The following is a 25,061-nucleotide window of genomic DNA, read 5'->3' on the forward strand; positions in this document are numbered from 1 at the left end:
CTGCATTCTTAACACCACCAACACAATCACCACCACCCTGTAATTTTAAATACAAAATTTAGGAATTACTGTAGTAGGGTCCAAGCAACTATCAACCAAAACTACCTGGGGACAACTCTTAGGGACAACAGAGTTCTGAGGAAAAAATACACAGCTTCGTAAAAGACTGACTTTCCCTTTCTGAATACTACATTTAGAGACGGGTAACAGATGTATCACCTCAAAATCCCCAAATGTTTCCACTCTTCCCCAAAGCTTTCATGTCACAACATTCTAAGTATGAAATGTATGAGGAAGCCAAATTAAACATTTCATGAACTTAAACTTAAAAATTGGCTTTGCCTGTCTATAAGAGTTCCTTAAAACAATAAAAGATACAAATATTTTAATCTTTCTCAACATTCTCTCCTTTCAGTTCCTTCTCAGATTTGTTTTAGTCAAAGCTTCAGGACTTCTGGAAATTTTATATCACTATACCAGAATCCATTTTTAACACCTATCCAATCCCAAACACAAATTACATTTAAAAATCTACTACACAATTTGTGTAATGTTTCTTCAGATAGTACACAAAAAAATTCATTCCAGTCTCATCCTTTCTTTAAACCAGTGGATTTTAGTGATGGGGATGGGGAAGGGACTGTTGGTGTCCTTGCTGTAGTTTAAATAGTACAATTTGAATCCTCACTATATGCCACATAATAAATACAAAGCACTTAGAATACTATCTCGTTTAACCCTCATGACAATCCCATAAGGTAGGTATCACTATTATTCCCATTTTATGGATGAGTTGATTAAGATCCAGAGAGGTTAAGTAACTTGTCCATAATTACACAGCTAGTAAGCTAATTCAAACCAAAGCACTCTAACTCCAGAACAAGGGTTTTTAACCACTACACTATCCTGCAATTTGAAGATGCCACCTGCCCAAAGCAAGTCCCCTGAATCCGACTAGGTAGGGATTGTGATTCTGCAGAATTTTATTGTTTTTAATGTGCTTTTAGGAGATTTTGAATTATAACAAAGGCTAGGAACTCTTGCACTGAGCTATTAGTTCGCCAAAGTGGAGAACTGGCAACCTTTGAGAAATAACTCATGGTCTGAAAGTTAAGGTCTCAAATTCTAGTTCATTAACTAGAATTTACTTATTATCCTATTTTCTCCTTCTCTCTCTCTCTCTCTCTCTCTCTCTCTCTCTCTCTCTCTCTCTCTCAATCCCTCCCTCTCTTTTTCTCTCTCCCCCCCACCTCTCTCCCCTACTCCAAAGAAAGTATAAGAGAAAAAAAAGATCTCAAATTTGCTAAAGAAAAAAATTAGAACTGGCTTGTACTGTCTACATATGAGAAACTACACAAAGATCACTGACATTTTAGTATGATTACTCTGAAGCAGAGTCAGACCTTTACTGAAAGAAATGTTCACGATAGAATTTAGGGTTGAGGGGAGTATTTCTATCCTGGCAACCTTCTCCTTTTACATAGGTGAAAAAACATCCTGTTTTTTTAAGCATGCTCTTTAAGTCAGTGCACATTTGTAATATTTAGCCAGCAAATATTTAAAGTGTACAACAGTGTGTGCAAGAGAGAATCATGTATTATAATATCAAAGTACATTGGAGCTGGAAGGGACTCTGAATCTCCTAATTTCACAGATGAGGAAAATGAAGTCTATGAATTTTAGTGATTTGCCCAAGGTCACACAATTATTTAATGGCAGAAGAAGCTATCCAAGACAAAAGCTAAGTTTCTTATTTCTCAAGCCAACAACATTTTCATTATACCAAAATCTATGTTTTTATTTGTAAACTTCTTATACTTCATAGATAGCAGCATATTAGCTTCAAACACTAGGAATCAGATCTATAGTCTAGTTCCAATTTTTGTATTAACTATCTAACTCTGGGCAAATACTGTAAAATAAAAATAAATCCTACCCCTCCTAGATAGGAACATTCCAAAAATCAAAAGAGAAAACTTACAAAGGTAATACATATAAAAATAATTTTGGAAAAATATGACATTATGTAGAATTAAGATATACTTTCATATTTTTTCTGGAGGCAAATAAGTATTGGTTGTTAAATAGTGTAAATACTGCTCCAAATAGTCTCAACTGAAAACCTTTGAAAACCATTAGGTCCCCCGAAGAACAACTTATTACCATGTCTAACTCATTTTCAATATTTAATTTATAACACTTTACTAGGTGATGTTTAGCAAATAAAATAACAGCAGTGTCGGTTTTCCATAGGGTATTAAACAATGAATAAAGTGATCCCTGAGCTTCCTTCTACTTTAAACATTTCTGATTTTACAGTAAAACACAACTGTTCCTCAAATAAAAACATTTTAGTCAATAACTCTATGCCAAATAAAGTGTGAAATTTCATTAATAATCATGTACAGTAGGTCCTCGAATAATTCGAATAACATTTCCTCGAATAACATTTAACACCATTTCGTTATAAAGTTGATGAGATGCTTGTTTATATCAATTAGCATATGATAAAATTGGTTACATTATACATTGTTGTCACTTAAAGTCACAGACCCTATTGACAATGTCAAGTGACAACTTATTGTACAAATGCTGTGTTTTAAGTTGTGACAAATGTACCACAGTATTGTGATGTTGACAGTAGAAGAACTGGGTGGGCGGTATGCGACAAAACTCTGTACTACCTGTGCAACTGTTTTGCAAATCTAAAACTATTCTTAGAAAAAGTATTTGAAAAAAGAAAAAGTAAATCTCTATGCCCATTTCGAATCATTCAGAAAATTTCTACCAAACAAGTAACACCAAGTTAATATGAGTTAATAGTCTGCTTTGATTACTGGGCTGTAACGTTAAATATTAATTTAGTTTAGTATTTCAAAATAATATGTTTCAGCACTTAAAATTACCTTAGTCCCAGAAAAACAGGAATTTTCCCATACTGTTCTATCTAATTTATATTCACATTATCACATCTCAGACTGTCTACCTTAAAACCACAAACGCGTTTCTAAGGTAAAGTCCTTGAACCAATGCTGGACTTCAATGGTTTAGTGTAGATCCCTATAGTGTTTTGTAGTTGGTTGGGTTTTTTTGTGTTTTTTTTTAAGAAAATACTGGGAAACAATACTAGGTCTTGCTGGGGGAGGAAGGAGGTCAAAGACAGGGAAAAGATACAAAAGGCTCTTGCACCGTTAGTTCCCCAATCTAATATTATAATGCGTAGTTTCATAAATACTCTAAAAATCTACATAGACTATTATTGCTTTCTAGAGCAATTAATTAATTGCACATTACAATTAATTACACATTCTTTTCAGCTTTTCTAAAATTTTAAACATTTTAATTATATTAAGTGCTGTCCAAAGGAGTTTGTTCTATTAGTGATATAGAAATGAATACTTTTGCATTTATTTTTATAATCTCTTATAGTAACAAAATTTGTGCTTTTTTAAATTTAACATTTATTTTTTTTTTATTTTTTATTTTTTAAAGATTTTATTGGGGAAGGGGAACAGGACTTTATTGGGGAACAGTGTGTACTTCCAGGCTTTTTTTCCAAGTCAAGTTGTTGTCCTTTCAATCTTAATTGTGGAGGGTGCCGTTCAGCTTCAAGTTGTTGGTCCTTTCAGTCGGCAACCTTGTGAGGACGCGCTCCAACCAACTGAACTATCCGGGAGGCAACTCAGCTCAAGGTGCCGTGTTCAAGCTTAGTTGCAGGGGGCAGAGCCCACCATCCCTTGCGGGACTCAAGGAGTTGAACTGGCAACCTTGTAGTTGAGAGCCCACTGGCCCATGTGGGAATCGAACCGGCAGCCTTCGGAGTTAGGAGCATGGAGCTCTAACCGCCTGAGCCACCGGGCCGGCCCTAAATTTAACATTTAGATCAAGGTATTTCTTCATTCTCCTTACACCATACCTGTATACAAAAACTACATATTTGGGGGAACTATAAAAATCTTTTTAATAAAAACTTATCAAGTTTTGCCTTTTCTTAATAAAGATGTTGATGAAGGAATTTTTTTTAAAACTGGTTTTGAAACCAGTTTTTACTTTAGTCAGCTGGGAGGAATACGCACTATGGAACAAATAAAGAAGCCCTATCTAACAGAGGTCTATGATGGTTCAGTCAGGTGAATTATGATTTTGCCATAGTGTAAATTATGGTGGAAAAAAAGATGTGGTTGATTTTGTTTCTGAGAACCAGTAAAAAAAATTGTAACTGTAGGAATTCTAAATTCTCAATATCACAGTTAACAAAATGAATACATATTGTCAACAATTTTCATATCGGGGAGAATGGAAACTACCTATATAAAAAGAAATTACTAAGAGTTTTCAGTCTTCCCTATTCAGCCTAACTAATAAAAAGGGCTCTGTGAAAATAGTTTTTCCACAACATTTATAAGTTTCAGAAGTCAATAATTATAGGGCAAGCTACATGAATCTATATGTTCCAGAACCTATATATAAAGTCAATTTTCCTTTCAAATAGAAGGGGAAATACTTTCTTCCCTACCTTAGCTATGCCCTTTAATGCCACCACATTTTTACAATTCATCATGAAGATTTTGCAAAAAATTATCAACCTTACCAGGGACAGATAGATACTTGTGTGTTTCTAAATAACAGTAACTATGCCAGTGCATTCCTAACAAGCCTCAAAAGTAATAAATGACTTTAAAAAATACATCTATACATCTTTAAAAATATGTCTACTCAAAAATAAACCCTTCTACTTTGAAAACAATGAAGACATGCATTTGCTTGAAGGACCCATAAAAATGGTTTAAAGCTGTTTTATTTTTAAAACAGAGTAATAAACAGATCCTTGAGGAACAAAGGCTAGCCTGGAAACACAAGAGATTTTTTTAAGTTTTCATCTCCTCCTCATTGCTGAGTTGGTAACAGTGAGGATAGTAGTATCCACACAGCATTTCAAAACTTTTACAGACAGGAAAGCGCCAAGGATCTGAGGGAATGTTACTTCTAGGGCTCCTAGAGTTAGTTAAGTCACCACAACACAGGTGAAGCAAGCCCCCAACAGGAACAGAACTACAACTTACCTCATCTGAAATGAAGGAAAAGCTGATCACTAGAGCAACCCAGGATCAATTCCTTTCTCCTTACAAGATTTCTACCCTACTCAGTGAAGCTCTTGTCAATGATGTGTCTTAACTGAACCCAACTTTGCAGTCACAGACATATTGCTGTAAAATGTTCTCCTCTTTACTTAAGTTGAAACAAACATGAAGCTATTCTTTAGGAGTATTTATTTCTATTACAGATTTTTGCCCAGGGAAGGGAAAGAGAGGAAGTGGGAAGAAGGGAAAGATGGAGGGTAACCAGGTTGGAGAGAAAAGAACCACAGGTGAACAGCAATTGTGATGGGATACAAATCAGGACTGAAAATGAGGAATCCTGGTTTACAATCCCAGCTCTACCATCAGCTAACTAAACTATCTTCTTCAGACAGTGAGTTTCCACATCAGAAAATGAAGTGGGGATAGAGCTTGCACCCAAGAACAAGAATTCGTCCTAGAACAAGGTATCCCCAAAGGGAGCCCTCGCCCAGAGGTTCAGAGTTGAGAATGACTGTGCACAGGAAGTAAAAAACCTCTTAGGTTGCGGGGAAGGGAAATTTCTGATTATTTTGCCTGAAGATGGAATAGCGTTTAAAATTACTAAGTACAGATTAATACCTAGAGAACAGTAAAGAGGAGGAATCCTTGCAAGTTGCCAATTCAACACAACCTAAGTGGGGTTCTTCATACCGGCGCTAGGCATTGTAGATTCAGAAATGAAGATCACAGTCTCTGCCATTAAGATACTCAGAATCCAGTCAAGGTTTTGGCTAAATGCTAAGAGAAAAACTGTGCCTCTGTCAGACTCTGCCTTTTCCCACCAGTTATATAAAAGAAACAATGACACCTAGAATCTTCACATTCAGATCTCAATTAAGAAAAATGAGGCTTAGTGAAATGAACTTCAAGGTGCCTAAGTTTTCTGACTTCAAACCCAGTGATTTGATACACGATTAGTGTAGCCATATGAATGTCAACTAGCTATATTAATTAAAGTCCTATTAATCTACAAGTTAAAGAAAAATTTAAAAATTTTATCAAAATTCCTGCCTACTGTTAATATGAAAGCCTCTTATGATAGCTTTGCCTTGTTATTATTCATAAATTGCAATGCATATATATATATATATATATATATATATATGTGTGTGTGTGTATATAACATATATATGTCATCAAACTTAATCCCCAGTAGCCTGCACTCCATCTTCAAGTCAGGGAACATTGTCCAAATCACCTCCATTCCCAATGGATGGCACAGAGCAAGCACTCTGGGTATACAGGTTGGATTAGTGATCTCCAAAGTCCCTTCCAGGCCTGAAATTGCCTGACACCTGACATCAAAACATGACCAATAAACACCCAAAGGCCACACAAGGTCACAAATACATACACTTAACTCACCTTGAGAGCTTTAAAATACTGCCACTACACGTTTTAGGCATATTTTTGCAACTACTCCAGGCACAAATGCAGAACTCACTGCATTCCATGTATCTTGTCTGATGAGTAATACAAAATTGGGATTTCCCGATCTTCATTTAAACTTTGTCATTTATTTTTAAATTTATACAAGCAGAAAAAACAAGGGTTAATAAAATATAAAAAGGAATAAGAACTATTCATTGTAATCAGAAAACTGTGCCAGTGCGTCTACAATGCACACTAATTGTATAATCCTCTAAAACTTGAGCTACAGAATTTATTTCTGTTGTCAAGATCTCTGAAAAAGGAACAAAAACACAGGAAAGAGAAGTCTGAGAGGGTTTTACAAGTTGAGAATACTTTCCTATTTGCCTACACATTTTTTTTTTTTTTCAAAAAACGTATGTCAAAATCTGGCTCAAGGGAGATTGCTTTTGCTTTTCATTAACGGGCATTAAAGAGAGTATTTTCTGACTACTTATCTCTGACAAACCAACAAAGCCCCGTTCTGAAATCTACAATGTCCATCATAACTTAATTTCAAGAACAGCAGGTCAAATGATATACACAATACAATAAAAAATTAAAAATTAGCTGCTGGAAAAAGTAGAGGCCTATCTAGCAGGAGTAGAGAAGAGGGGTGTTCCAGATACACCGCTGTAGTAACTTGGCTTTAAAGGCTGGGATCAAATTCTACACACCAAACTCCGTATGAATAAAGGCCAGGACAGAAACGGTTCAACACTATGAAACACAGCCTCTTCTGATTTCAAGAATTCCCCGACTGCTTGAATGGATTTGGACTCCACGCAGACAGCTCTGCAAAATGACTTCCCTCTCTCTTTCACAACCACACCCCTGCACACGTACGGCCATCCCCCCCCCATCCCGCCCACCCTCATCCTTGTGGCACAATTATTTTTTTTTCTTTAAATTGAGGACAGTGAGGGCTGCCTGGTTTTCCGGAAGAGGCAAACCTGCAGGCATCGATAGGGCACTACCACGCCGGCGGACCCTGACTACACAGACACCAGGTGTGACGGCAGGTACAGCCCCCAGCCCACAGCGGAACAGAAAGATCCGCTCCCCAGAGCTCAAAACTTCTCCTGCAGACAGCACGCGGCGGACCCAGTTCCTCTTCCCCGGGTGACAAATCACAGCGAAGTCCCGGCGCGCACGAGCGCAGGCGCGGGGCGCCCCCACGCCGCGCTCGGCCCGCTCCGGCCTCGGCCCGAACCCGCCCCGAGCCCCGGCGCAGCCTGCGCTGTACCTGGCGAAGAAGTCGGCGAAGCCACCGCTCCGACGAGCCCGGGCCGAGGTCCCCGCGGGGCCCTGCTCCGCGGCGGACGGGGGCACCGGCGGCCCCGCCGCGGGCAGGTGGTCGCGGGCGCTCTGGCGGCGGCTCACCTCGAACGTGTTCCGAGGATTCAAGTGGACGTCGGAGAAGCCGAGGCGCAGCGCCGCGCCCGCGCCCGCGCCCCCGCTAGTCCTCTCGGCCGAGGCGGCGGGGCGCGCGCCCCGCTCGGCACCCCCAGCGCCGGGTCCCGGCCGCTCCGAGTCCTCGCTGCCGCCGCCCGCGCCCTCGGGCTCCTCGGCGTCGGCCGGCGCCAGGCAGCAGCTCCGCAGCGGGTCCTCGAGCGGCGCGGCCCAGTCCGCCCTGCCGCCCGTGCCGTCCGCGCCCTCGTCTCCAGGCCCCTCCGGGCGGAGGCGGCGGTGGCGCGGCTCCCGGCCGGCCGCGCGGGCCAGCCCGTGGGTCTCGTCCAGGTCGCGACAGTCCGGGCCCGGCAGAAAGCCCGAGTCCCCGTTGGTCATGCCGCCGCACCGCGGTACGCCGGCACCCGCCGCCTCCGCGCCTCCGCGCTCGGAGCCCTCGTCCGGGGGGCCGGCGTCCGAGCGCAGGGCGGCCGAGGGCGGAGGGGCGCGGGGCGGGCCGGCGGCGAGCGGACGGCAGCACAGCCCTGGCTCCGGCTGCCCCCCGGCCGCCTCGAGGTAACGCCGCAGGAGCTGCTGAGGCGGCGTCTCGTCCTCCTCCTCTTCCTCCCCCTCCTCCTCCTCCTCCTCCGGCGGCTCCACAGCGCCGACGCCTCCGCCGAAGCCTCCCGTGGCCCGGATCATCTTCCCGTCCTGGCCCGCCGGCTCGGGCGCCGGCACAGGGGGCAACTTGGGGTTTCTTCTCGAGCAGGCTCCGGCATCCTCTGGACCAACCATCTGGGGCCGGCTCCGCGCCACTCGAGGAGGCGGCGGAAGACTCCCCGGCGCAGGCTCGGCCCGGGAACAGCCTCGGGTGCTGCGGCCGCGGCGGCCACCGCCGCAACCTTCCCAGACCCACCCCTCCCACCCGGGCTGTGGGCAGTTGCGGGAGGGCGGGCACGCGCCGGGGCTTGCGCACGCGCAAAAGCTGGACCGGTCAAGGCCCGACCTGGAGATTCCGCGAACCATAGAGACAGCAGCTAGAGAGCCCCGCTCCGTAACACTCCGGCGGCCAATCTGGGATCCGCCATCTGGATGGCGGAGGTTAGTTGGCCCACTCCCAGCATGACAGTTCTTAGAGAAGCACGGGTATGCCTCACTTAGCAAAAATTCACTTGATTTAATTTATGGGAGTAGAATACAAGATGTTAGATGTACATCCGTCTTTACAGCTCTAACTGGTTGCCAGTCAACTTGACACTTTTACATCCACCTTCTCCATCGTCATGGCCACAATTTAGGACATCATCGTCTCATGTCAACACCCTTCCTTCTCCACTTCATCTTCCACAATACTACTGAAGTTTTCTTTCTTATGTACTACCATGTTTCATAGCATCGCTCTTCTTAAAGATTTCCATTGTCACTCGAGGAGGGAGAGGAAGTAGAGTTAGGCAGAGAGGGGCTGTTGAGATAATTCCAGCACCCAGTGATAATAAATTAAAATCGGGTGATAACCATTGAGTGGAAATGAAGTGTGTTTAACCAAAAATCAGCGCTTGGTTGGGCACTAAAATTGGAATGATACAAAGAAGATTAGCGTGGCCCCTGCTCAAGGATGACATGCAAATTCGTGAGGCGTTCCTTAGTTTTAAGGCTCATCAAGCATCTAAAAAGACAGCAATGGTTGCTGCTAAGATTCCCACCAAGGTAGCACTGAAGCAAAAGTTTGTGAATCCTGTGAAGGTTTCTGCTCCCCGAGTTGGTGAAAAACATTAATTTATCAGATTCTTAAATAAACATTGATTATAACAAACAAACCAAAAATAAAGTAAAAATCACAAGACGTGATAACTGGTTATAAGGAGTAATGATTGAAGAGGTAGGAACCAGCAATTACTACAAAACTCTTGAGACTAAAACTGCTGCAGTTTGAAGAAATAGATTGGGATTGGAAAAACTTACTCAATAGGGAAAATATATCTGGTAAAGTAAAAGACTGGGACTATCCAGTATATAGTTAGCGGTCTAAAACTTGGGTTTCGAGGTGCAGATTGAAAAGTCATCTGCATACTGCAACTAGGAGAGTCATGAGTGACATCGTCAAAGAAAAAAGAATAAAGATGGAAGTGGGGCAAAGACTCAAAAGTGTCATTTCAGGATGGACAAAGTAGTTGTACTGCAGGGGATTAAAGTGGCACTAGTTGTGGATAAAATGAAACAGCAAATATAGACCACTCATTTTAGAAGTATGTAAGTGAAAGAGAGGACAGAAATAGAATGAGTTGTAATTAGAGGAAGCAGTATTATCAAGAATTTAACATTTTTTTCTTATAAACATACACATATACACAAGAATGAATATAACCTATATATGAGTGATAATATATATGTTAAAAAAGGGACATCCATGTACTTAGCACTCAATTTAAGAATCATAGAGTGTGTCTTATAGTGAGCATTTTTGAAGGCCCTAAAAAACAACTAAGTGGCATGGGCATAGTTAGCAATGAATTTACTGTCAAGATCTTTCAGAAGAAGAAATGACTTCCAGAACACAGGTGGAAAAGTTAATATAGGAACACAGAAAATATTTTCAAATCATATATCTGATAAGGGTCTAGTATCCAGAATATATAAAGAATTCATACGCCTCAACAAGAAGACAAACAACCTAATTATAAAATGAGTAAAAGACTTAAACAGACATTTCTTCAAAGAAGATATGCTAATTAATAGCTGTTAATAAGCATACAAAATAATGCTCCCTATCATTAGTCACTAGAGAAATGCAAATCAAAGCCATAAGATAGCACTCACACCTCCTAGGATGTCTATAATCCAAAAAAGTGGAAAATAAGTGTTTCGGAGGATGCGGAGCAAGTAGAACCCTCATACATTACTGGTAGAAATGTAAAATTCTTACCAGCAGCAGTGGAAAATGTTTGGTACAGCTGCTGTGGAAAATGTTTGATGGTTCCTAAATAAGTTAAACATAGAATTACTAGCGAATCCAGCAATTTCCCTCCTAGGTATATACCTGAAAGAGCTGAAAGATGTTCAAACAAAAACTTGTACATGAATGTTCACGGCAGCACTATTCGTAAAAACCAAAAGATGGAAACAATCCAAATGTCCATCAACAGAGGAATGGATAATAAAAATGTGGTACAGCCATACAATGGACTATGACTCAGACGTGAAAGAATGAAGGGCTGATATGTGCTACCAAGTGGATGAATCTCAAAAACATTATGCTGAGTGAAAGAAGCCAGACACAGAAGGTCACGTACTATATGATTCCATTTATATGAACTATCCAGAATAGGCAAATTCACAGAGGAAGAAGGCAGACTGGTGACTGCCAATGGCTGGGGGAAGAATATGGCATTTTCTTTTCGAGGGTGATGAATATGTTTTTGAACGAAATACAGGTGGCGATTTCATGACATTGTGATTGTACTAACTACCACTGAATTGTACATTTTAAATGGCTTTATGTGAATTTTACTTCAATTAAGTGTTGAAGTTAATATAGGAGATGTATAGACATAAGTGTAGTTATATAATGGTCTAATCTCAACCTTTTGTCTTTTCAGCCTTTTTCTCTCTGCCTAGAGAATTCATCCTTGTAATTTTCTGCCAGCTGTCAAACCTTTCCTAACTATCTTGTTAACGTTCCTTTCTAGCTACCACTCTATTTCTCCATCAATGACATCAGACCATTTTAAAAGTCCAGTTTCTCTAAGTGGTTCATTGTGTTCATCTCCTTCCTCTCCCATGGTCAATAGCAGCAAAGATTTTCCTGAATCATACTGGCTCATACAACCCCACTATTTTCTCAGTGCAAACTTCAAAACTGAAACACATTTATATTTTGTGACTTTGTATACAATAATGTGTGTTGCATAATCCTAAATTGTGTTAGTGGTTCTTGTTAGTGGTTAGTGGTTTTATTTCCCACTTTCAAAGATAAGTTTCTATCTTATCTGATAAGTAATATCATATCTTATTTTACAAAGAAAAAATATTTGTTTTCAAAGTGTAGCATATCCTTTTTGCACTTAAGAACTTGACATTAAAAACTTTTGATACCATTATTACTACATAACTACAACTCTGGGCATGGATAACACATCCTGGCACATTCCTGTAAGTCATGAAACTGTTATGATTAGAAAGAATATTTGCAATCTCTGCTGTAAAATGTTAATTAACTTAGTTAAAATATGGAAAACTATTGGTATACTTGGATTCTTACATTTTCTAAGAAAATTTGACTTTCACAGAAGTTCTCAAAATACATACAGTTGGTCATATTCTACATGTATGACCCAATCTTCATTATTGAAGGGTGAAATATGGTACCATTATCCCACATTATTATTTTGCTACAACTGTACTTCTTAAAGGCCTCAAACAAAAGGCCTCAAAATTCCTCATATCTTTCTTTAATCCTCAACCTTTTTCTTGTTATACTGGATTTCCAAACTGCATTAAAACATGCTTTCCCTTCTACCATGTTAAATCACCAGCATCACCACCCACATAACCTTAGAGCAATGTTCTTCAAACTTAGCTACACATTAGTAACATTTAGGAAGTTTTAAAAAATGCTGGTGTTGGGGGGCAGTTAGCTCAGTTGGTTAGAGCACAGTGCTCTTAACAACAAGGTTGCTGGTTCAATCCATACATGGGCCACTGTAAGCTGTGCCCTCCACAACTAGATTGAAACAAGTACTTAACTTGGAGCTGATGGGTCCTGGAAAAACACACTTAAAAAAAAAAGTTTAAAAATGCTGGTGTCTGGGGCCCACCTAAGTCTAGTTAAGTTTAACATCCCTGGAGCAGGGGCCATTACACTGATATTAAAAGCTGCTCAAGTAATTCTAATTTGCAGCCAACGTTGAGAAATACTGTTTTACAGCTAGCTACAACCTTATCTCTCTGCTTCCCTGAAGAAGCAAGCTGCTGTGAAGATTACACATTGTGCACCTCCAGATGTGACACTCTGGAGGTGTGACACCCTGAGAAAGATATGATGTGGCCGAGAATGTATAACTTCAACCTCATCACACAAAATCATCTGACAAACTCAAAATGAAGAAAATCCTATTTAGAAAAATGAAACGGGGGGACTTTATTCTTCAAAAAGTGCCAATATCAAAAAAGGCAAAGAAAAGCTATGAACATGTTCAGGATTAAAGAAGATTAAAACAATACGACAATTCCATGTGATATCTGCCCTTACACTGGGTTTTGTTCTTGACAGAGAAAAGAAAAACGTCCTACGAAGGACAGTGTTAGATCAACAGACACAACTGTCATATGCACAGTGGATTAAATAAAGTTCTCAATGTAAACATTGGTATTTACAATTGATAATTACTATATCAGTTCTGTAAGAAAATATTTCAATTAGGAAATGCACATTGGAGTATTTCAGATAAAGGGCCATGATATATGTAAGATATCGTAAAACAATTCAGAAAAAAATGCATGCACAAATAACACAGAGAGCAAGTGATAAAGTAAATAGGATAAAATGTTAACAGTAGGTAAATCTGGGAAAGATATATGAGTATTCCTTGTACTATTTTCATGTTTACAACTTTTTGTAAGTTTAAGGTTTTTTCAAAAAATGTTTTAAAACATGTCCATTTTCTCACCTCCCATTTACTTCATTCTAGGTTCTGTCCATAATTCTTTATTCTCAATGACTTCCCTGTTCCTAATCCAACAGAAAGTTTTCACTGTCCAACTTGCTTGATCTTCCCCCCTCCGCCTTTTCTAAAAGACTGCAGTAAGATGTCAAACTTTATTGTAAACCATTTTACAATGTAAGTATATTGTCTTCCCTTTCATTTCAAGAATGTGTTTCTGTGAATTGTAACACCACTGATTAAACACCCCCACTTGGCAGACAGTGGAGGTAGGCCAAGGTTTTCTCACATAGGTCTGATTTCTAATAAACTTCATGAAAAGAGAAATCAAATTAAACCAATCCACACACCCACGCAGGAGCTCAAGTTGCTGACAAGAGTTGAACCAGAAGTCCCTCACCAAGAACCAAGCCCTTCAGAGCTGCCAGTGTTTCAGGGTAAAACAGAGAGTTCTCCCCTCCTAGTTAGAAGTGTGTGAAACTTCTAAAAGCCAGCCCTACACCCTATAAAGTGGCTGTTTGGGCTGATGGGATCTTTCAACAGTGTTTATACTGTTGATCACTCCCTCCATTTTGAAGCATTCTTTCCCCTTTTAAAAGAAACACCACTTTTCCTTAGTTTTCATTACTTTATTGTCACCATGCTCTCTCAGTTTTCCTCCTACCTCTTTGGCTAATACTTCTCAGTTTCCTCAGGCAAAGGGGGATTTCTTTCCCCTTAACTGAAATTTCCTAATGAAATAGTTCTGAACCTTCTTCTCTTCTCATTCAACACTCTTTACCCCAGGCAATCTCTTCAATTCTCATGATTTAGATGATCACCTATAAACTGATGACTCCAGAATTTGTATCTACAGCTGCTACATTATACTTCAAATGCCTTCTTGATATTTCCATGTGGATATTTCTAAGCATCATAAATATAACATGACTAAAATGAGTTTCTCCTAGTTTTCTTCCAACATTCTCCATCTTTATACATCCCACCACCAGCTACTCAGTTTCTCCCAAACTTATATGCCAACTGTGTACCCAATATCGCTGTTTGCTGGTTTCAAAGTCACCTCAAACTCAGTATGTCCAACTCCAAACTCATAACTGCCTCTTCCAAATCTGTTCCTATTATAATATTCCATATCTCACTGAATGGCAGACTGTATATCCCATTGCACAAACCTAAAACCCAAGAGTCATCCTTACTACTTCCCTTCTCCTTATCCAATTAGCCAAGTGTAGTGGGTTAAGTTGTGTCCCTCAAAAAGATAGGTCCAAGTCCTAACTCATAGTACCTGTAAATGTTACTTTATTTAGAAAAAAGTCTCTGCAGATGTAATTAAAGCTCTCAAAATGAGATCGTCTTGGATTAGACGTACTCCCTCTCCTCAAAGAGCTACTAAACAGATGTGACAATGTCCTTATAAAAGACAGAAAAGGAGAAGACACACAGAGACACAGGGAAGTGCATGAGAAGATGAGGGTAGACACTGGGGTGATGTGTCTACAAGCAAAGGAACATAAAGGCTTGGTGACAGCCACCATAAGTTTAAAGAGAGGCATGAAGTAAATTCCCCCGCAAAGTCTTCAGAAGAAAGTAATTCTGACAATACCTTGATTTCAGACGTTTAGTCTCCAAACTTGTAAGAGAACAGGTTCCTGTTGTTTTGAGCTACCAAGTTTGTGGTAATTAGTTATCACAGCCCTAGGAAGCTGATACACCAAGTAGTTTCTAAAGTCTATCTGCTTCACCTCCTAACTATCTTTCTTTTTAATTATATAATACAATATTATCAACTGGAGTCACCATCTTTTACATTAGATCCTCTGAAATTAGATAGCTGAAAGATCCTTACAAACTTTCAGCTGTGAGGTGAACAAGGTCTGAGGATCTCATGTAAATGTCTTTCACATTTATTCACGTCACACTATATCCACCCACCCAGACTTAAGTTACCATCATCTCATTCCTGGGTGACAGAATTAACCTCCAACTGGTCTCCCCACATTCACTTGGGGCCACATCCAAACAATTCTCCATGCTGCAGTCAAATAAATTTTTATAAACACAAATCTGATGTCATTGCCCTGCTTTTTTAGTCATCATCATATTAACCTTTCAGACCTTTAAGAGAAACATGTTCTCCTTTGTTTTCATTACTATATTGTTTCCATTTTTGGCTGTTTCTTCCAAGTACTGTTTGGGAGGGTTCTTCTTCCTTAATCAAAATGCAGTGGCTTCCTATTTTCTTAAGGTCAGAGACAAAAATCTTTTTTCATGACCTACAAAGCTCTTCATGGTTTGTCTACCTGTCTATCCTCTGCTCCCATTTCTTTCCCAAACTCCCTTCTGCAAGCTTCCCTTTCTACGATGTTCTCCATGATGATCTGGGTCTTTGTTATACTGACTTTTATATTCATCTCCAGCCTCATCTCATGTTTATCTTCTTCTCACTTAATATGTTTCAGACACATTGCCTTTTTCTCTGCTTCTAAAACTATGTGCTAAGCCCTTTCTAAGTGTCTTCATGCATGTTGGTCTTCTTGCCTATAGGGCTTTTCCCCACCTTGTCAACCCGGCTAACTCCTACTCTTTCTTCAAGTCTCAGTTTAACGTTGCCTCCTCTGACCTCCCCTCCAACTGCTTAGGCTCTATTTACATGCTTTCATGCACCATTTTTCTTTGTAGTCAGTATCACACCTATGATTTTATGGGTGTTTTTTTTTGACTGACATTTGTACACACACACACACACACACACACACACACACACACACACACACTACAATGCAAGCTCTGTGAGGAGAGTATGTCAGTTTTGTTCATCTTACCAAATAGTATCTAGCACAATGTCAAGCACATAGTATCTGTTCAATAAACATTTATTATAGCAATACATGAATAAATGGATAAATAATTAACTATCAACATAGGTGTCTTATCCTCAGGAAATTCCAACTCAACAGATTAGTTATATTTATAATCCTCAAGACTGTGATTCAGAAACTGCCTGATGCTGATTTCTATTTATACTTTTGGACACATGCAATTTCATAATCTATGGATAAATGTTTAGCCTAAAGATGATTTATTTTGTATGAGTACGCACTAGTGAAACCTAAAATAAGCATAGGTTGTCCTCAACCTGATCTGAAAGCTGTGAGTCTTTGATGATGAACTTACTAAACAAAAATGTGGTCAATAAGTCCATCTGAAAATTGGTTGACAAGACGTGGAATAAATTTGGTATCAAAATCCAAAAGAAAGGTCGGTAAAACAATGGGAATGAACTATCTTCTGTGGGACTATGCGACTTGGACTTTGTCTTGTGCACCTGATACTAATAAAAAAGAAGAAATCATCTTCAACTTCCACAAACAGTTTAAATTCCATGCATGCCTGGTAAAGTCTCAGCTGGTAAGAGAGGGTGACTAGGACTAAGTCTGTGGATTAGAGTTAGACAACAAGTATTGAAAGGATGCGTGTGGTAGATTAACTCAGCAGGGTGAGATATGTGTGGGAAATGAATGGCAGTAAGATCACAAAGCAGGTGTTGTTTGGTAAGCCACAGCAGGACAGCCACAAACCAAGAGACAGATGAAATGCTTTAGAAATGCACACTGGTCCTTTGGGGAAGCAAACTCATGCCAAATGTCAAGAGGCACTGTAATGCTACTCCTGGCAATCTGTCATAGGAAGTCATTCAAAAGAATAAAATAAAAACTATACGAAGATGCTTATAGCAAAATGTTTAATAGTTAAAAATTGGAAATTACCCCAATTGTCAATAATATAAGAAGTGTAGGAAAAAGTAGGTCTATCAAATATTTCTATAGAAATATTATGAAGATAATTGAATAATAAAAATGAAGAAATATGGGGAAATTTTACAAATAATATTAAATAAAAGTTAGATATACACAATTGCATAGTATAATTACAATGATGTATAAACTGTGTAGTAAGCTGGATAAAGGTCAAAAAGGGTAGACATAAAAAGAGAACATGGAATTTTTTTGGAGTTTTCCTTTTTTTATGATATTTTTAAAAGTGATTAAATGGTAACTCTTTAAAAGAATGCTTTGAAATGCATTTCCAAATACCCGCTGTAGCTATAAATTGTGAAGAACAAGAGTTGCAAATATATATATTTTTTTATGCTCCAGGAGAGTATTCAGCTACATTTGGAGGAAAAAACATCTCTAAGCCTACATTTAAAAACTATAGACAGACTTGCAAAAACAATGACAGGTTCTGCAAATAGTTCTTACTGTTATAATCAAGCAATAGTTTTTACATCAATTCAGTATAAGGAGGACTAAAGTTGTTAAGTGTTAGCCTGTTCAGAAACGTTTGGGGCCAGACTTGAAGTATATAATATAGAGAGATATATAATATATATAATATAATATTTTTTTTCACCCAGTGATTATAAAAGTATAACAGGAAGCCATTTTGCAGAACAGAATATAGAAAATATTTGAAAGCCACAATCCCATCACCCAACAATAATCAATTTTAACATTAGTTGGATATTAATTGAATACTTTTACACATGATTTAATTTGCTGTGTTGTTTCCCATTCTGTGGATGAAATAAAGTATATTTAGCCAATCCCATTATTGGACATTTTGATGGTTTCCAACTGTTTACTATCACAAACACTGTTGCAGTTTAATTCCTTATATATAAATATTTGTACATATCTTTGGTTATTTGCTCAGGAAAATTTATTAGAAATGGAATTTATAGGGAAAATGATATAAACATACATTTTAAATTTTTAGTTGATTGGAAGGCAAAGATTTTGCATTGCCTTACATGTTTTCTTCCTGTGTCCAATTAAATCTCCTTCCTATCCATTAAATTCTCATCCATCCTCCACAACCCAGCTTTAAGCTCTTTTTCCAAGAAAATTCCAGTGAGTTCTACAATGCTCACTGATCTCCCATGTCTTTTTTTTTGTTGTTGTTCATTTTGAAGTAATTTGAGACTTACAAAAATTTGCAAAAGCAGTACAAAGTATTTCCATATGCTCTTCAGATTCTCCAAAAATTAACATCCAACATAACCACAATAGAACTATCAAAATAATGAAATTAACACTGCCATATTACTATTATATTCAAATTTTTCATTTTGCCCCACTAATGTCCTTGATCTGGTGTAAGATCAAACATTCCTTTCAGTTTTCATTCTCCTTCTCCACCTTCAGTGCAGGACAGTGTCTCAGTCTTTGTCTTTCATGACCTCAGGCCAGCTTCATGGGCATGCTACCTGTCCAGTTGCACAGGGCCCTGTACAATTGTTCTAATGCTCTACCGTTGCCGTCTTGAAATTTTTAATCATTTCTGAAGAAGGAACCTCTCATTTGAATTTGAACTGGTCTCTGTAAATTATGTAGCTGACCCTGAATGACTCGACACTTTTGAAGCCGATTGGTCAATTATTATGTGAGATGTCCCTTAATTTAGGTTGGTCTAATTGTTTCCTCGTAATTAAATTCAGGAACTGTACTTTCGGTAAGAATGCAACAAAAGTGATGTTGGGCCCTCCTCAATGCATTGGATCAGGAAGCTCATAATGTTGGTTTATTCTGATACTGGGGAGACTAACGTTAATAACTTAAGTCAAGATGATGCCCGCCAGGTTTCTGCACTGTAAAGTTGATATTTTGTCGTTTGGTACATATTTTTAAATTGCTCTCAAGGAAGATTGTACAATTTTACATTTCCCATTGTGTCAAAGTGCCCATCTGCTTGAACCCTCACCAAAGATAGGTTATCCCATTTTAAAGATTTCCCAATTTTATATGAATAAAAGGACTTCTCTTAACTATTGCAAATTGTTTGACTATTAATGAAACTGAACCTCACTCTATCCTATTCCCATATTACTTAGCCATTTATATTTCTTCATTGGAAAATCAGTCAAGAGTTTCTTTGGTTCAACCTGCTTTCAGTCCACCTTAGTGACTAGATAATCCTAAAAAATATTTGGAATTGAACATGAACCATGAAGAAGTGTACAAATGGTGGGCTAAGAGATAATTTTACAGTACTTTAAATGTTTAGGAAAAGACAGCAGAAACCTCCTTTAGAAGACGGTGATTACCTTTAGCACACGACTGTGTGCTGTGAATATGGTAAACTGGCCCTGGATGGCGGCTATGGGGGGAGAACAGAACCCCGGTGACTTGCTCACAGTGGGTTTGTGAAGTATAAAAGGGGACATAGAGTAAGTCACCAATTAATATTTGTTGAATAAGGGAATTAATAAAAAGATAAATCAATGAGCTGAGAAGAACACAGACAGGAAAAGAGCAGAAGGGCTATGCAAATAGCCACAAAGCTTTGAAAGTCCTTGCCAAAAGAAGCAGAGAATGTATTTAACTTTAGCACCCCTTTTACATGCCAGGTGCCATATTTAGATGATCTTACTCAAAGGTAGGTGTTCCTATCCCCATTTTAAAAATTAGTAAAAATGAAGTCTTTCTGTCCTCAACAAAAAATTTGTCCTTTTTTCCCATATACTATTTAGGATGTGGGTTTTCAGAGAAGTAGGACAGGGAGACTCACTAAGAATGCTGACTAGAAGGAACGGAAAGAAGAGAGAGAAAACAAGGGTTTAGCAGAATGCAGGGGGATACTAACTAAACAAAAAAGGGAAGTGGTTACCAAAACAGAACTTTTGATTTAAAGCCAAAAGTGATCTACAGGAAACAGCTCACCCTTGGGATGGAGAGTAAGAATAGGCTGAACTAGTGTTGAATAGTGTAATCTTATACTTTAAAATCTAGATGCATGCGTCTTACACTAAACTACCTTTAGGGACCAATTAGACTGATTGATATTAGACAACAGGAAGTGGGGGGGGGTATTGGTAATTGGAGAGTGCATACTAAGCATATGCTCCACCAAACAGCATTCAAAAATCAATTAAAAATAATATCACACACACACACACACACACACACACACACACACACACACTGTTTCAACCAAACAACTGGTAGAGGTTGGCCCATAAGCCTCCAGTTTGTGACCCGGTGACTGGTCTAAATTCTAGAGAAAAAAGCTGACCATGTCAAAGAAACTGGTAACAAAACACCCATAAGAACTATGGTACACGAGTCTATACTTACCACAAGATTCATCTTAACTCATCAGTTAAATTTAATTCAACAAACCAGTAAATATTTATTGACCATTTGTAGATAAAAAATGACTTAGGTGTCAGGTGTTACAAGATGGAATAAGTCACTATCTCTGTACTTTGGTATTTAGTTCTCAGTTTAGGTCCTACAAAGTTTTATGAATGAGTAGTCACACAGGTTACAAAATAACCTTTCTCTTCTGCTCAGTAGGAAATCAGTTCCTCAAAGCTCTCCATGATTTAAATCTCGCCTTCATGCCCAGTTAGCTTTTAAACCTATCATATAGTCCTATAATGTCCTGTATTCTAAAATTGGTGTTTTTTTTTTGTCTACCTACATAAAAATGTGATTTACTTAGTTCTGGGTGCTAGGAAAATAATTTATGTTTGAATTCCAGTGCATACCCAGATCTAAAGATGCTCAATAAATGTTCATTGAACCTAACACTGATGGTTTTTAAGTATGTCCACAAATTCTATGATACTCCTCCCTTCAAAAAGTGAACTCTGATTCCCGTATCATTGAGTATGGTCTGAATCGAGTAACGTACTTTTAACAAATTGAATAGCGGAAGTGGTGGCTTCCAAGACTAGATCTTAAAAAGCACGAGAGTGTTCCCCTTGCTCTCTTGGATAACAACTTGCTCTAGGGGAAGCCAGCTGCTGTGTCACGAAGACTCCAGCTGCTATGGAGAGACTCGCATAGTGAGAAACTGAAGCATCCTGCCAACAGCCAGCAAGGCACTGAAGCCTCTGGCCAACACCCCTGAGTGAGCCGTGTTAGAAGTTGATTCTTCGGTCCTAGTAAATCTTGATGAGAGTAGCGTTGTCCAATATCTAGACTGCAACTTCTAGAATGAGAACCATCCTGCTAACCCATTCCTAAATTCTAGAGCCACAGAAACTGTGTGAAATAATAAATGTTTATTATTGTTTTAAGTTGTTAAGTTTTAGGGTAATTTGTAGAGCAGAAAGAGATAACTCATATGCACCTGAAACTATCATTACATTATGATACACAAACAGACACACACACCACGTATTATTATATTTAAAAGCTAGCTGTTTTGGAGCCTGGCTCTTTCACTTATACCCTTCCCTTCCTCCACTTCCTATTCTTGCCACCTCCGGAAGCTATCAATTCCCTTTTTTCCCCCTGGATGTTAAAAAGTCCTAAATAGAATATTAAAAAGTCCTTTTGCTCCTAATGGACCCAAAGAAGAGATTCCTTAGGAGCGGATCTTTATTTTCTTTCTGGAGTGACAGACGTAGGAGGAGATATTTTGGATCATCCCAATCTCTCATTGATCTATTCATAGATATCTACTTATTTCACTTATGTATCCACTTATTCACCCAAATGGATTTTAACTCTAATCAGCAGCATCACTTTGGAAAATGAAGGAAAACAGTTAGAAGCATAAATGCCGCCTAGGCAGGTCTTCAGGGTTTGTGGATAAGCCCATGAGTGGAAGTATTTCCACACTTGTAACCAGAGGAAGGACTCGAGATTTGGTGATAGGTGGAGTAGAGAACATCAAACTAAGCAGGGACAATATTGTGAGGTGTGAGAATAATACACACGTCTTTGATGTTAGTTTCATTCTAGCCTCTCTTCCCTGCTCAGCTACACTTCCCCCACAGCTTTAGAGTAGAAGTCTAGAGACAATGCGTCTTTGTTTTACAGAACATTCTTTCAGAGAGCTCCTAGCAGAGTCTGGTACAGAAAGGAAAGAGAGTGAGGAACCATTGCTGCCAAAGGGACGGTCAGAAACTGTACATGACTTTGTGCATGGAATCTACTTCCCCTTCCCTAACGATTTGGGGAAGCAATGAATTAAAAAAAAGAAAAAGCTTTGAAAAGCTAATACAAGTAAAGAAAGAGGAAATTTCATGTCTTAGAAGTTTAGTTTATCAACAATAATCTTAAGTGGAAAAGAACATATATCACAACCTTAGGAAAATTCCTCTGTAATTTTTTCCTGATCTATAATACTGCAGATTAGGAAAAGGGCTTAAGGCATTTGATCCTTTTTGATGAAAACCACTCCCACTGGTGGGACAGACAACTTACATTTCCCACCTGGTGTAAACACAGACTTTGCTACACTATAATATCTAATCCTCAGATTCATTAACTTTAAAATGGAGCTAATATTTATCTAAATTATTGAGGATAAAATGAAATAATTTGTATGTAGAGAACTATTAAAAGTGTTTAATAACAAAAGAACAAGACAAACAACTGAAAGAACAAAAACCCATAGACATAGACAATAGTTTAGGGGTTACCAGAGGGTAAGGCGGGGGGAGAAGGGAGGAAGCTCCAGAAGAGGGAAAACACGGTCTAATATATGGTGATGGAAAGAAAACTGACTCTGGGTGGTGAACGCACAATGTGAGATATAGATAATGTATTACAGAATTGTACACCTGAAATCTATGTAACTTTACTAACAATTGTTGCCCCAATAAACTTTAATTTAAAGGAAAAAAAGTGTTTAATAAGTGATAACTGTCTTACATTGGGGTCTCCCGAATTTGACCCCGAGTCAAGGTGTTATGGGTTGAATTATTTACGCTCCCAGAAGATGTTAAAATCGTAACCCTCAGTACCTATGAATGTGACCTTAATTGGAAATAGGGTCTTTGTAGATGTCATCAAGTTGAGATGAGGTCATTAGAGTGGGCGCTTATTCAAATATAACTAGTGCCCTTACATGAGAGGAAGATGGCCATGTCAAGACAAAGAGACATAGGGAGAATGCCATGTAAAGATGGAAGCAGACACTGGAGTGTTGCATCTACAAGCTAAAGAATGCCGACTGCCAGCCATTACCAGAAGCTAGGAGAGAAACATGGAACAGATACTCCTTCACAGCCCTAAAACGGAATCAAATTGACCAACACTTTTATTTCTAACTTCTAACCTCCAGAACTGCGAGAGAATAAATTTCTATTGTAAGTCAAGCAATTTGTGGCCCATTGTTATGGCAACTCCAAGAAACGAATACATGAGGATATCAGTGCAAGTGGTTCATTTTGAAGGAGAGTCCAGGAACCACTGATTACAGGATGGAGAGGTGAGACTTTCAAAAGAAGGACAGTAATAGGGTGGGCTGATGAGTACTGTAAGATACCTCGGCAGGTGGGGCTCAATCCTCTTGTGAACCTCCAAGAGAGAATACAGAATGTACCTCAGAGTTGTCCCACCTGTGAGAAGTGAGAACATTGGTATATTTGTTAGTATGAATATTGGTGTATTCGTTTTCTATGGTTGATATAACAAATGACCACACATGTGGTGCTGAAGAACAACAGAAATTTATTCCCTCAAAGATCTAGAGGTCAGAAATTGAAAATCATTATCACTGGAATGATGCTGTCAGCAGGGCCTAGCTCCCTCCAGAGGCTGTAGGGGAGAATCTGTTCCTTGCCCTTTTCCCTTCTGGTGGCTACTGGCATTTCTTGATTTCTGGCTATTTCACCACAATCGGCTTCTGTGGTCACACTGCCTCTTCCTCTTCTGTCTGTGTGAAATCTCCCTCTGCCTATCTCTTATAAGGACATATATGATTGTCTTTAGGGGTCCCCTGGATAGCCCAGGATAATCTCCCCATCTCAAGATCCTTAACTTAATCATAATCATACCTTTGGCTATATAAGGTAATATTCACAGGTCTCAGGGATCAGGACCTTGTACCTTTGGAAGACATTTTTCGATCTACAATAATTAGTATATTTATCCTTCAACTTCCACTTGTAATTGGTTAAAGGGTGCTCTCAGGGGTGAAAATTCCTTAGCATTTTTGGCCTGCCCTGCAGGGGTCGAGGAAATTTTCTCAAGTTAAAAGTTGCAGGGGCCAGCCCAGTGACTCAGGCGGTTAGAGCTCTGTGCTCCTAATGCCAAAGGCTGCCAGGTTGATTCGACTCCTCGACTCCTGCAAGCGATGATGGGCTGCGCCCCCTGCAACTAACAACAGCAACTGGACCTGGAGCTGAACTGCGCCCTCCACAACTGAGGCTGAAAGAACAACTTGACTTGGAAAAAGTCCTGGAAATACACACTGTTCCCCAATAAAGTCCTGTTCCGCTTACCCAATAAAATCTTAAAGAAAACAAAAAGTTGTAAGCAATTGTAGAGGACTTTTTTGGGCATGTATGGAATGGGGAGTCCTCAGAGGGTTGTCAATGGGACACCAATAACATCTGCTATATTATTTTTGTTATTAGTTTGAGTTTTTGTTAACAATTTTAATTTAATAATTACTCATTAGTTATAATTATTAGTTATTTTAACCTAATTTCCTTATGGACTGTGATATAAATTAC

The 25,061-nt window shown here is 39.1% G+C and overlaps 1 protein-coding gene across 1 annotated transcript in view; it reads right to left on the reverse strand.

The window, feature by feature from the left end:
• Positions 1-9,096, reverse strand: part of TBC1D12 (TBC1 domain family member 12) — an 87,123-nt gene extending 78,027 nt beyond the window's left edge. Inside the window, exon 1 of the mRNA XM_081074699.1 lies at positions 7,777-9,096. Within this exon, the coding sequence (XP_080930825.1) occupies positions 7,777-8,945 (1,169 nt within the window). The 5' untranslated portion in view covers positions 8,946-9,096. The remainder of the gene's footprint in view (positions 1-7,776) is intronic.
• Positions 9,097-25,061: the final 15,965 nt, after the last annotated feature.

Source organism: Rhinolophus hipposideros (genome assembly GCF_964194185.1).
Source record: "Rhinolophus hipposideros genome assembly, chromosome: 15".
In the NCBI taxonomy this organism is placed as follows: domain Eukaryota; kingdom Metazoa; phylum Chordata; class Mammalia; order Chiroptera; family Rhinolophidae; genus Rhinolophus; species Rhinolophus hipposideros.